The sequence below is a fragment of the Nerophis lumbriciformis genome, linkage group LG16 (assembly GCF_033978685.3).
Source record: "Nerophis lumbriciformis linkage group LG16, RoL_Nlum_v2.1, whole genome shotgun sequence".
Taxonomy (NCBI): domain Eukaryota; kingdom Metazoa; phylum Chordata; class Actinopteri; order Syngnathiformes; family Syngnathidae; genus Nerophis; species Nerophis lumbriciformis.
This window is the reverse complement of record NC_084563.2, coordinates 17,517,099-17,531,224: the sequence shown is the minus strand read 5'-3', so window position 1 is coordinate 17,531,224 and position 14,126 is coordinate 17,517,099. Positions and strand designations below refer to the sequence as shown.

The window sequence follows — 14,126 nt, the reverse complement described above, 5'->3', positions numbered from 1 at the left end:
TGCAGGAGTGGGTGGGAGAGCGCTGCCTCAAGTCTCTGTCTGAGGACAGCAGTGCCCTTCAGGACCCGGTGCTGGTAAACATTCAGGCCCAGAGGCTACTGCAGCTCATTTGCTACCCTCACCGCCAGCTGGACAGCGATGACGGAGACAACCCTCAGAGGCAGCGCATCAAACGCATCCTTCAGGTTCACCTACGCCTCTCTTTGTCTCGCTGCTTGTGCAAAATGATAACCCATTTTGGAATAAAATAAGCTTCAGATCGCCCATTAGGGGGTAGACTTTGAACAGTGGCAGCAGTTTTGATTAACACAGAAGCCATGTGGAGTGTGTGGTTTTGCTGCCCTCCTCTGGCAGTGCCATGTCTCTCACTCTTAAAAACGGTGTCCTTGTGGTAGAATATGGACCAGTGGACGATGAGACAGTCATCTCTGGAGCTGCAGCTGATGATCAAGCAGAGCACCAACAATGCAAGTTGACCCGAGTGGCAATTGGAATCGATGGAAACATTTATTAGCAGCCTTGAACACATTGCTTGTCTCCCCTGATAGGAGCTCTATTCTCTCTTGGAAAACATAGCCAAGGCCACGATTGAAGTGTTTCAAAAATCAGCCGAGGTGAACTCAAATAACCCCTCCTCTGGGAATGGCACGACCCTCCAAGGCGGCTCTGCGGCCAATAGCAGCAGCGCCACGAGCAAGATGAAACCTATTTTAAGGTGAGTGCATTTGTGTTAGCCACCTTTGCCGATAAAGAAGAACGGACATTAATTTCACTTCATAGGTTTAGGGTTTAAGTTAATGTCCAGGTAAACCAGTAGCAGTCAGACATGTTATTGTAATATCTTAATTAAAACTTTGAAGTCTGGGGTAGTTTTTAGTATCTGTGTACTTTTGTGTTTACCTTAGAATCTAATGTTAAAAATTGTTGATCTTGCCTTTATTGGGTTCCCCATTTTCAGTACAATCTCATGTATGACAAAAACATGCTTTTTGGAGTGTACATTGTTAGTGAATTGTAATTGCCTGAAGCCTTGCCTGGCTTTGGAGGTAAATATACTGTATACATTTCAATTAATTATAATTTAGGCGTGGAAATCTTTGGGCACTTCAAGATTTGATTCCAATTGTTGGGGGAGACAATCGATCCAGAATCGATTCTCCATTGAGCAAGATTTCTGTAATATTATTTGGTATATAAATTATAGTAAAACCTTTTCAAAACAGATTACAGAAGCTCCTCTTGGCTGTATACGTACAACTTATACGCACAGTGTCGGCTTAAAAAACGCCTTTTCAAAAATAATTTTCTTTTGCAAAAAATAAAGCAATCTAATAAAAGAAAATAGAGCAACTCCAACCCAATCCCAGCTTTACAATACTAAAATTTACAAAGCAATTGAGAATACATACAAATACAATACTTATTTAAATACAATAGTAAAAAAAAAAAAAGAAAACCAAAAATTTATAAAACCAACAGTATAAATAATATCAGTAATAGTTTTTTAATGTTTTCAATTCAAAAATTGATTCTTAAAAAAAAAAGGCAAAAAATGCATATATATTTTCTTTTTTAAAATCGATTTTTCAAAAATTATGAATGGATTTAGAAACAGAATAAATACAAAGTATGATTTGGAAGTGAATGGTGTTTTTTTAAGCTCCCCTATTAAGTTATTTTACTACATTTACCGGTAACTTTTTTTTTGCACATGAGTTTTAAAATTACATTGCACATTTTATATTTGCATTCTATATTGTAAGAAAGGTTCATTATACATGTTGGATTTTTTTTTATACTAAAAAAGTTTTTCCTACTTTTTTGTGTAATTTTAGGGTTAATGTGGTAATATGCAGTGTCAAAATAGGAAAAAAAGACAACAGACATACTACACATGAGCTGTCGCACTGAAAAAAAATAAACCTATCAAGGCAAGATGAACCTTTTTTAAATTGGGATAGAAAACTACCCTGGACTCTAAAATATGAGAGTAACATGTTGTCAGAATGCTTGGTCTCAGTCCCAGGTCATAGATCTTCCAACAGGACAATGAACCAAAACACTATAACAGCTAAGGCAAAACATTGAACTATTTTGAGGAAGCCCTCTATGAGCCCTGATTTAAACATCTGTTGAAAGAGCTGAAAAAATACCTGGGGCAGCTTGTTCATGAGGCATTGGCCAAAAGACCTGGACAAGTACGTGACTCTCACTTAGATTTACAGGAAGCACTTGGTTGCAGCAATTGCTTCAAAAGGTTCTGCAATAAATAGGGATGGGAATTGACAAGATTTTTCCGGTTCCGATTCCTCTTTCGATTCTGCTTCACGATTCAGTTCCTTTACAGTTCTCTCATCGATTCTGATTTGGAAAAAAGGATGGATTAGCATCAATTTTGTTTAGATTTGAGGTAACATGATCTTACAAAGCCTATAGTGAGGTCTCAAGAGGCTTATACGTAGCATAGAAGGAAAAAAATAACTTTTTTGTAAATAAATATAAGAAATTAATATTCTTCTGTAGAATTTAATCATGTGCAAATGACACAATAATATAACATTTAGTAACATGTGATAACTAATATGTCAGGACTATACTGGTTATAATTATGATGATTATGGCTTACAGTTTATGAAAACTTTGAATTGAAAATCGCAGAAAATGTTGGGTTTCAAAACTGGAAGCCATGATGATTAAAACTATAACAAATAAAGGCTTGACATATCTCACTTTGCATGTAATGAGTTAATATCACAGATTAGTTTCACATTTGAAGTTAATTGCTGACATGAATGGACTTTTACGCAATATTCAAATTGTATGACTTCCACCTGTACAATATAATGACAGAAAGATAATCTGGTTGCAGGAAAACATGCAACTTTTCTCTGATCATTCACCTACCAAAAATGCAAACTTTTGACCACAAACTTAGTCGCTGCTCGGTGACATTGGTCTAGCGACAGACGTGAACGGGAGCTGGTGCTTACTGCCCGCCTAAGAGCCAGTCAGAATGTGTCTCTCGTCAAGCTCATCTAAATGAGAAGGCATTGATTTCAATTGAACAAATAATAGCGCAAACATGATAGGAGGTGTTAGTTAGTACCTGTTGTGTTGAGATGACGTGTTAGTGTTACTGCTTCTTGGGTGAGATCGACGCGGTTCAAAGGGCGACTTTCATTTATAATTATTGCAGGCTCTGTGTTCATATGTTTCAGCACATTGCTCACATGTCCTCTTGATGAACTAGCAGCCTTTTAATTATTACAAGTAGCGCTGTTGCAATCTTTTCTTCTAAAATATTAGTGTTTGTTCCGCCCAGGCACCGCCAATTTCTGATCTGACATCACTGCACACGTTGTGTAATGACGTCATCCCCACCCGGAAGAATCGTTAAAGGAACTGTTTGAAAAAATGGCAAGCGATTCATAGGAATTGATACACTGATTCCCATCCCTAAACAAAATATTGGCCTCAGGGTGCCATCTATTTGTATAGTAAAAAAGGAAAAAAACATATATAAGTCGCACTGGAGCCCGGCCAAACTATGAAAAAAAACTGCGACCTATTGTCCGAAAAATACGGTACATGTTTCTGTGTTATAACTTATGGCATTTTGCAATTATTTCAGTTACTTTGAAGGGGTTTTAACACGCACATCATCACCATCAGATGTTTGTATGTATTTTATAGGGAAGTGAATCTTACAACAACATGCAATTCAATTCGGTTCCTAGTTTTAGGGTGACGATTCAATTCAGAATTGATTCTTGAATCAAAGCTCACAATGTATTATTTGGTAAATACATTTAAACAAAATCTTTTTCAAACTTAATAAAGAAGAAATGCGATTTGGATGTTAATCGATTATTTTATGAGCGATACACTTGATTTTGCCGTTTGCATTCAGTGTTCTGGTTGTGTTAACGTTAATTATGCGTCTCGTTCTTTCAGTTCATCGGAACGGTCGGGTGTATGGCTGGTGGCGCCTTTGATAGCCAAGCTGCCCACCTCGGTTCAGGGTCATGTCCTGAAGGCAGCCGGAGAGGAGCTGGAGAAGGGACAGCACCTGGGCTCGTCTTCGCGCAAGGAGAGAGATCGCCAGAAGCAAAAAAGGTAAGCGACAAATATTGCATTGGTCATCATTTTCCTATTAAATTATGTTTTGTTTTTTTCTTTCCAGCATGTCTTTGCTGAGCCAGCAGCCGTTCCTGTCTTTGGTGCTGACCTGCCTGAAGGGGCAGGACGAGCAGCGGGAGGGTCTTCTCACGTCCCTGTACAGCCAAGTTCAGCAGATCGTCACCAACTGGAGAGAGGACCAGTACCAGGACGACTGCAAGGCCAAGCAAATGATGCACGAGGCACTGAAACTGCGACTTAATCTTGTACGTACGCTCAACTAAACCAAATAGTTGACCTTCAAAGAGACCCGCCTTTGTGATTTGCATAATCTAGCGCAGTGTTTTTCAACCTTTTTTGAGCCGAGGCAAGTTTTTTTCATTGAAAATATCCGGAGACACACCACTAGCCGAAATCATTTAAAAATGAAACTCAGTTGAAAGTAAAAAGTTGTTGTTGAAATTGTTGGATATGACTTTAAACCATAACCAACCATGTATCACTATAGCTCTTGTCTCAAAGTAGGTGTACTGTCACAACCTGTCACATCATGCCATGACTTATTTTGAGTTTTTTGCTGTTTTCCTGTGTGTAGTGTTTTAGTTCTTGTATTGCGCTCCTATTATGGTGACATTTCCTGTTTTCTTGGTATTTTCCTGTAGCAGTTTCATGTCTTCCTTTGAGCGCTATTCCCTGCTTCTGCTTTGTTTTAGCAATCAAGAATATTTAAGTTGTTGCTATCCTTCTTTGTGGGGACAATGTTGATCATGTCATGTCATGTTTGGATGTACTTTGTGGACGCCGTCTGCTCCACACGCTGTAAGTCTTTGCTGTCGTCCAGCATTCTGGTTTTGTTTACTTTGTAGCTAGTTCAGTTTTAGTTTTGTTCTGCATCGCCATCCCTAAGCTTCAATGCATTTTCTTAGGGGCACTTTCCTTTTGTTTATTTTTGGTTTAAGCATTAGATACCTTTTTACCTGCAGGCTGCCTCCTTCTGTCGTCTGCATATTGGTTTTATGACAAACCATCGTCGTCTCACATGACGTGTTGCTGACATCGACAAAGCAATTAGCTACCGGCTGCCACCTACTGATATGGAAGAGTATAACATGGTTACTCTGCCGAGCTCTAAACAGCACCGACACTCAACAACGGCACATTATTTGCTGACTATAATTACTTGTTTGCAAAAAATATTTTTACCCCAAATAAGTGAAATTACATAATCTCCTACGGCACACCAGACTGTATCTCACAGTACACTAGTGTGCCGCAGCACATTGGTTGAAAAACAGTGATCCAGCGAACTAGCAAACAAGCTGCCGTGAAAGTATAACCTTTGTGATGGCCTGTAGCGTTTGATCAATTCTCTGTTTCTCATAAACAAGGTGGGCGGCATGTTCGATACGGTGCAGCGCAGCACCCAACAAACCACCGAGTGGGCCGTCCTCCTCCTCGACATTATCAGCAGCGGAACGGTGGACATGCAGTCCAACAAGTGAGTGTAGCTCTCGCTCTCTTTTACGAAAATCTCATGATGGCTCCAAATAGAGGCAGTCGTCACCCACATGCTCTCAACATTCCTTTCTTCTCGACCAACAGCGAGCTTTTCACGACGGTTTTGGACATGTTGAGCGTGCTGATTAATGGCACGTTGGCTGCAGACATGTCGAGCATCTCTCAGGGCAGCATGGAAGAGAACAAGAGGGCTTACATGAATCTGGTCAAGAAGCTCAGGGTAAGGACACACAAACTCCTCACAGTGCTTTAAGTCAGTAGTTGTCAACCTTTTTTCATATTTTTCAGCCAAATACCAGATAAATCATTAAAACATGAAGGGTGAAAGATGTATTACATTATTATAGTGTAGTCCCAATACCAGTACCAAAATGTATTTCGATACTTTTCAAATTAAAGGTGTCTCCAAAAAAAATATTTTTTAATGAAAAGTCTTATGATACATTAAACATATGTTTTTTTATTGCAATCAAATAATAATTTTGGCATTAAATAACATCGTAAACATACTAGACGAATTATCTTTTAGTAGTAAGTTAGCAAACGGGTTACAAAGGCTTCTAATTTGGCTAATGATGTAAGCAGTAACATATTGTGTCATTTTCCATTCTATTATTTTGTCAAAATTATGAGTGACAAGTGGATTATTGATATACTCATTCGTTTACTGTTCATATCTGCTTACTTTCTGTTTTAACATTGTCTATCTACACTTCAGTTCGAATGTAATAAACACTTATTCTTCTATTGTTTGGATGCTTTACATCAGTTTTGGCCGATACTACAAAATTGGGTATTGATCCAATACCAAGCAGGATCATACATTGGTCATATTTAAAGTTCTCCTGTGTCCGGGGACATATTTCCTGACTTTATAAACAATAAAAAATGACAAAATATTTTGTGATAATAAAAAATATCGATGTAATCCTTGTAGTATCGACTACATATGGCTCTTGTACTTGGTATTGTTACAGTCAATATTTGTATAGATCCACCCATTTGTCAACATTCAGGAGTGCTAGCTTGCTGTTATCAGTTAGTTATTGTATCCTCCTACTTTGTGTAGTGAAGCATGTTTAGCTATTCCTCGATACTTGTAGAAAACGTACTTTATTTGTTGCCATGGAGGCAAGCATTAGTGATTTAGAAGAAGTGAAGTGAATTACATTTTCTCAAGTGACTCAAAGCGCTTTACATCGTGAAACCCAATATCTAAGTTACATTTAAACCAGTGTGGGTGGCACTGGGAGCAGGTGGGTAAAGTGTCTTGCCCAAGGACACAACGGCAGTGACTAGGATGGCGGAAGCGGGGATCGAACCTGCAACCCTGAAGTTGCTGGCACGGCTGTTCTACCAACCGAGCTATACCGCCCCCAGAAGCTGGACGGATAATAACCACTTGCTAGCTATGCTTTGCGGCGCTTTAGTGTTAATATCTCCACCTTTATTATTAGTTTGTAAGCCAAATCACGTCCATTGTCACTCTTCTGTATCCACACTGTTTCCACTTGTAAGTACCGGTAAGTGCTCTGTGCGTGTGTTGACTCTGGACATGTAGCTCATATTACCACCAATGTAAAGAAAAAAAAGGTACCGGTATTTTTCATTGTACTACCGCAGTACTGTATTAGTATTGGTATATTGTACAAATCTACATTATTATTAGTTAATATGGCCTCTCACATCCTTTTAGCATATTTATTACGGGTTTATTTTTGCATCCACAGAAAGAGCTTGGGGATCGTCAGTCAGAGAGCCTGGAGAAGATTCGCCAGCTACTGCCGCTGCCAAAGCAGACCCGTGATGTCATCACGTGCGAACCTCAAGGCTCCCTGATTGACACCAAGGGTAACAAGATCGCCGGCTTTGAGAAAGAGGTGAGCCAGTGTGATCACTTTATTGAGCTTAAGAGCCGGTAATGCAGTATTAACGTATGTTGTTTTCCGTCAGGGGCTTCAAGTGTCCACCAAGCAGAAGATCTCCCCTTGGGATGTTTTCGAGGGCCTCAAGCACTCGGCCCCTCTGTCTTGGGGCTGGTTCGGTACAGCACGCATGGACCGCAAGGTGACCAAGTTTGAGGAGCAGCAGCGCTTCCTTCTCTACCACACCCACCTGAAGCCCAAGCCGCGCAGCTACTACCTGGAGCCTCTCCCCCTGCCGCCCGAGGAGGAGGAGCCTCTGACGCCCATTTTGCAGGAGCCCGAGAAGAAGATGGAGGCCCTGAAGCCGGAGAAGAACGTGCCCGCCGTGCCCTCAGATTCCAACAAGAAGAAGCCCAGTAAGAAGAAGAAGACGCCATCAGCCAAGACGGAGGTGACTTATCTGTAGAACTCTTTTGTTCAAATGAAATTGTTGAGTCTGAAAAAGTTTTTATTCTCCTTTCTAAAGGACTATGTGAACCGCCCGCCAGGTGTGAGCTACGGGACAAGCATGCCACCTGAGCTGATGCAGAACCCTTACGGCCGGCTGCCTTTTAGCCAGCAGAACATGGGCATGTACAAACAGAACCAGCCTCTACCTCCAGGTCAGCACCCATTATTGACCCTGTTTAATCTTCCCGGGTTGCAGTCCTAAATGGGTTCTCTCCTCACAACAGGAGGGCCCGGTTTAGATACTCCCTACAGGCCTGCCCGCAACCCCCAAATGAACAAGATGGTGACCACGCGACCCAATTTCCCAGGCATGATGCCCGGGATGCAGGGCAACATGCCCGCCATGATGGGGATGGACAAACAGTACCAAATGGTCTACAAGCCTCAGCCTAACATGCAGCAGAACCAGATGCTGCGCCAGCAGCTACAGGTTAGACTGGTGAGTCAGTCTCCACTGACAAGTCAAACTACTCCTCACCAGGTAGAGTTCATTCAGCGCGCCGGTTAGTTCGATCCAGTAGAAGTAGAAAAGTCTCATTGCTTCCATCTTCTCTCTTTGACGTCCTTACACAGCAGGCGGTGATGAAAGGAGGCCAAATAACTGTGTCTGTATTTTCGACTTAAAACATAAAGCATCTTACATCTGATGAGTTTGACAGCTACTGGAGTGCAGGAAAGAATCAGAAGCAATCATGCTACAATACAAGTGTGCAGGAAATAACCAGTTTGCAAATTCTGTGACGAGGTGCTACTAGAGAGCAGGAAGAAATCGTACACAATCATACTGCATGAAATAGCCAGTATGCAAACTCTGCTATTAGAACGCAGGACATAACTAGAATGCAAACTGCTACAAGAGTGCAAGAAACAACCAGAGTGCAAACTCTGTAACAAGGTGGAGGTCATAACCGGACACAAACGCTGAAGGAACTAACAAATTCCAAACTATTACTAGAGAGCAGGAAGAAATCATACACAATTATACTACAAGAGTGCAGGAAATAACCAGCATGCAAACTCTGTAATGAGGTGCAGGGCATAATCTGGCACAATCTGCAAGAAATAACCAGCATGCAAACTCTGCTACTAGAATGCAGGAAATAACCAGCATGCAAACTCTGTAACAAGAGTGTAGGAAACAACCAGTATGCACACTCTGTAACGAGATGCATGACATACTATGACATAATACCTGCTACAAGAGTGCAGGAAATGACTAGTATACAAACTCTGTAATGAGGTGCAGTACATAACCGGACACAAACTTTGCTACAATGTGCAGGAAATAACCAGCATGCAAACTCTGTAATGAGGTGCAGGACATGATCTGACACAAACTTTTCTACGAGAGTGCAGAAAATAACTGATCCCAAACTCAGCTACTAAAGAGCAGGAAGAAATCATACGCAATTATACTGCAAGATTGCAGGAAATAACCAATATGCAAACTCTGCAACAAGAGCATAGGACATAATTAGAAACAAACTCTGCTACTGAAGTGTAGGAAGGAATAGGACGCAATCACGCTGCAAGAGTGCAGGAAATAACCAGGATGCAAACTTTGCTACTAAAGTGCAGGAAAGGAATCAGATGCAATTATGCTACAAGAGTGCAGGAAATAACCAGTATGCAAACTGTGTTGAGGTGTAGGGCATAACCGGACACAAACTCGGCTACTAGAGTGCAGGAAATAACTGACCCCAAACTCTGCAACTCGAGAGCTGGAATAAATCTTGTTAAGGAAATAACAAGTCTGCAACCTCTGCTACTAGAGGGAAGGAAACAACCAATGTGCAAACTCTGTAGCGAAGTGCTGGACATAACCCGACACAAACTCTGCTACTATAGTGCAGGAACCAATCAAACGCAATCATGCGGCAAGAAAGCAGGAAATGGCCAGAATGCAAATGCTACTTTAGAGGGGGAAATAACCAGGATGCAAACTTTGCTACGAGAGTGTCGGAAGGAATCAGATACAATTATGCTGCAAGAGTGTAGGAAATAATCATCATGCAAAATCTGCAACTGAAGTTCAGGACTTAACAGGTCACAAATTTTGCTACAAGAGTACAGGAAGGAATCTAACACACTCTAGCTGCAAGAGTGCAGGGCGTGACCAGATACGAAAGTCTCATACGAGAGTGCAAGAAATACCTGGGCAGAGAACTCTGCTACCATACTGCAATAAAGAACCGAATGCATTTACTGGAATGTCTTCTCATTGTCGTCAAAATAATAAATTATATATATATATATACACGCACACACACACACATACATATATATATGTATGTATTTATGTTAGGTCAGGAAAAAACACAAGAGGCTATATCATCCCTACAAGCCTGTTTCGCAGGGGATTATATATAAAAATCCCCTGACGAGAAGGGAAACCTGCGAAACAGGCTTGTAGGGATGATATAGCCTTTTTTGTTTTTTCCTGACCTAACATATATTCCGCTCTACCCCGGTATTGAGCACTGTATAACGGATAGACCACAGAAACCTTGATTATATGTATATATGTATATGTTCATATGTATGTATATATTATATGTATATATACCAGTGGTTCTTAACCTGGGTTCGATCGAACCCTAGGGGTTCGGTGAGTCGGCCTCAGGGGTTCGGCGGAGGTCAAGACACACCCAACGCATCGTGCAAATAAAAACTTCTCCCTATCGGCGTATTATGGATACCCCCAAACAATGTCCCCTCTAATTTTCCATCTGATTTGCAGGTGTGTAATTTGTCGTGAGTTCAGGCACTGTGTTGGTTTTGTTCTTTGAACAAGGTGATGTTCATGCACGGTTCATTTTGTGCACCAGTAAAAAAACATATAACTTTATCTTGAATTTGAAAAAAATATACCGTATTTTTCAGACTATAAGTCGCATTTTTTTTCATAGTTTGGCCCAGGGTGCGACAGGAGCGACTTATGTGTGAAATTATTAACACATTACCGTAAAATATCAAATAATATTATTTAGCTCATTCACGTAAGAGACTAGACGTATAAGATTTCATGGGATTTAGCGATTAGGAGTGACAGATTGTTTGGTAAACGTATAGCATGTTCTATATGTTATAGTTATTTGAATGACTCTTACCATAATATGTTACGTTAACATACCAGGCACGTACAAACCCCGGCCGAGTCATACCAAAGACTATAAAAATGGGACCCATTACTTCCCTACTTGGCACTCAGCATCAAGGGTTGGAATTGGGGGTTAAATCACCAGAAATGATTCCTGAGCGCGGCACCGCTGCTGCCCAGTGCTCCCCTCACCTCCCAGGGGGTAAACAAGGGGATGGGTCAAATGCAGAGGACAAATTTCACCACACCTAGTGTGTGTGTGACAATCATTGGTACTTTAACTTTAACTTAAATACATTTCCCCAATAATTGTGACTTATACCCCAGTGCGACTTATATATGTTTTCTTCCTTCTTTATTATGCATTTTCGGCCGGTGCGATTTATACTCCGAAAAATACGGTATATATATTTTTTTCTCACTAAAGAAGGGTTCGGTGAATGCGCATATGAAACTGGTGGGGTTCGGTGCCTCCAACAAGGTTAAGAACCACTGATATATACATATGTTTATGTAATTGTATATATACATATATGTATGTATATAAATGTATACATACACTTTTAAAGATTTCACAATCATCCCCCTTTCTTCATTTCTGGGACACTGAAATTGTATTTATTACTTTTCAGAATCACAGCAGCTTAATAGGGCAGCAGATCAGACAGATGCCACCCAACCAACCATACACTTCAATGCAGCCATCTCAAGTAAGTTAGACATGCTCCTATTTGGCTCAGCTCTTATTCTTATTATGTCTATAAAATGCATTTGCACAGAACTTATCTCAGGGCTACACGTCATATGGTTCACACATGAGCATGCAGCCGCACCCATCCCAAGGCGGCGCTATAGTTCAGTCCTCCTACGGCAATCAGAATTTCCAGGGCGCCCACCCAGGAGCCAACCCCGCCGTGGTGGATCCTCTGAGGCAAATGCAGCAGAGGCCCAGCGGTTACGTTCACCAGCAGGCTCCCGGCTACGCACACAATATGCAGAACGCGCAGAGGTCAGTTGTGCTGTTTCAGCGCCTGGCTAAATGTGCACATGTCAACTTTCCCTCCCTCTCCCTGGCAGGTTTTCCCATCAGCCCATCCAGCAGAATCCCATCATGCACGGTCTTAGTCACATGGGAGGCCAGGGCGGTCATCCTGGTTTAAGGCCCAATCAGATGCTGGCGGAACAACAACAGCAGCAGCAACAAGCAGCACAACAACAGCAACAGCAACAAGCAGCACAACAACAACAACAACAGCAGCAGCAGCAGCAGCAGTACCTCAGACAGCAAGCACTCAGAGTACGTAGCTTTGGTTCGGACACACTACACTGTATTACAGGGATGTAAACAATCTGAACATTAAATTATTAAATTATTATAGGCCTGGGCGATTTTATCGATATAATAAATTTTTTTGTTGCAGACGATTTAAAAATAATAAAAAACAATTGTTTTCCTCCTCTAGCTCCGGCATACTTTTTGCCCCTTAGGACCTTCCGTAGCTTGCACACACAGCAAAACATGGCTAATGAGAGCAAGGCGTTTGTTCCTAAGAAAAGAAAAGTGTCAGTACTTTGGTGTGGCGGCAACAGGCGTGGAACAAGTGACTGCAGAGTGCATAGTTTGTTTTAAAAAGGCCGCAGCACAACAAACTTGTTCCAGCATCTGAAATCGAAGCCTCCAGCCGAGTGCGGGAAATACAATTCTTTGCAAGGCAAACATCAATCAATCATTCAATGTTTATTTATACAGCCCTAAATCACAAGTGTCTCAAAGGGCTGCACAAGCCACAACGACATCCTCGGTACAGAGCCCACATAAGGGCAAGGAAAAACTCACCCCAGTGGGACGTCGATGTGAATGACTATGAGAAACCTTGGAGAGGACCGCATATGTGGGTAACCCCCGCCTCTAGGGGAGACCGAATGCAATGGATGTCGAGTGGGTCTGACATAATATTGTGAGAGTCCAGTCCGTAGTAGAGCCAACATAATAGTAAGAGTCCAGTCCATTGTGGATCCAACATAATATTAAGAGTCCAGTCCATAGTGGGGCCAGCAGGAAACCAGAGGAGAAAGGAAAAGAAACGGCAGATCAACTGGTCTAAAAAAGGGGCGCTATTTAAAGGCTAGAGTATACAAATGAGTTTTAAGATGGGACTTAAATGACGCAACAACAAACTACAAGCTATTATCATATCATGATTTATTTATTTATTTGCATACATTGTACCATGCTACATTTTTACTTACAGAAGTATGTTATTCAACACGGAAGTTTGCACTTTATTGATCTCAATATTGGAGAATGTTTATTTGCATTTAAAATATGCAATGCTACATTTTTGTTAACAGAAGTATTCTATTCAAGCAGAAGTATTGCTTCCCAAAGAAAGCTCTTAATTAGAGATGTCCGATAATATCGGACTGCCGATATTATCGGCCGATAAATGCTTTAAAAGTAATATCGGAAATTATCTGTATCGGTTTCAAAAAGTAAAATGTATGACTTTTTAAAACGGCGCTGTACGGACTGGTACACGGATGTAGGGAGAAGTACAGAGCGCCAATAAACCTTAAAGGCACTGCCTTTGCGTGCCGGCCCAATCACATAATATCTACGGCTTTTCACACACACAAGTGAATGCAAGCAACAGCCATACAGGTCACACTGAGGGTGGCCGTATAAACAACTTTAACACTGTTACAAATATGCGCCACACTGTGAACCCACACCAAACAAGAATGACATTAACATCCGCACCGTAACACAACATAAACACAACAGAACAAATACCCAGAACCCCTTGCAGCACTAACTCTTCCGGGACGCTACAATATACACCCCCTCCTACCCTGATCAATATATATAAATGTATTTGTGTAAGTTTAGATTGGGGTATGTCATTTCTTAATGAAGAAAGACGTTAATGGATCTTGTTTTCATGTTAGCATTTAGGCTAGCGCCAGTCAGTCTTTGTAATACTAACGGTCGGGAGTTTACCGCGATTATTACT

General features: G+C 41.2%; 1 protein-coding gene across 4 annotated transcripts in view; it reads left to right on the top strand.

The window, feature by feature from the left end:
* The window catches only part of med12 (mediator complex subunit 12), a 72,469-nt gene that overhangs the window by 49,661 nt on the left and 8,682 nt on the right, over positions 1-14,126 (top strand). For 2 of the 4 annotated variants that reach the window (XM_061976721.2, XM_061976723.2), the window contains exons 26-39: positions 6-185; positions 396-467; positions 549-715; positions 3,955-4,116; positions 4,184-4,385; positions 5,508-5,617; positions 5,722-5,857; positions 7,368-7,517; positions 7,591-7,953; positions 8,029-8,164; positions 8,237-8,442; positions 11,745-11,822; positions 11,892-12,121; positions 12,190-12,409. In XM_061976721.2, the coding sequence (XP_061832705.1) occupies positions 6-185; positions 396-467; positions 549-715; positions 3,955-4,116; positions 4,184-4,385; positions 5,508-5,617; positions 5,722-5,857; positions 7,368-7,517; positions 7,591-7,953; positions 8,029-8,164; positions 8,237-8,442; positions 11,745-11,822; positions 11,892-12,121; positions 12,190-12,409 (2,412 nt within the window). Of the gene's footprint in view, positions 1-5; positions 186-395; positions 468-548; positions 716-3,954; positions 4,117-4,183; positions 4,386-5,507; positions 5,618-5,721; positions 5,858-7,367; positions 7,518-7,590; positions 7,954-8,028; positions 8,165-8,236; positions 8,452-11,744; positions 11,823-11,891; positions 12,122-12,189; positions 12,410-14,126 lie in introns of all 4 variants that reach the window. The other 2 variants (XM_061976720.2, XM_061976722.2) reach the window with 1 other exon arrangement.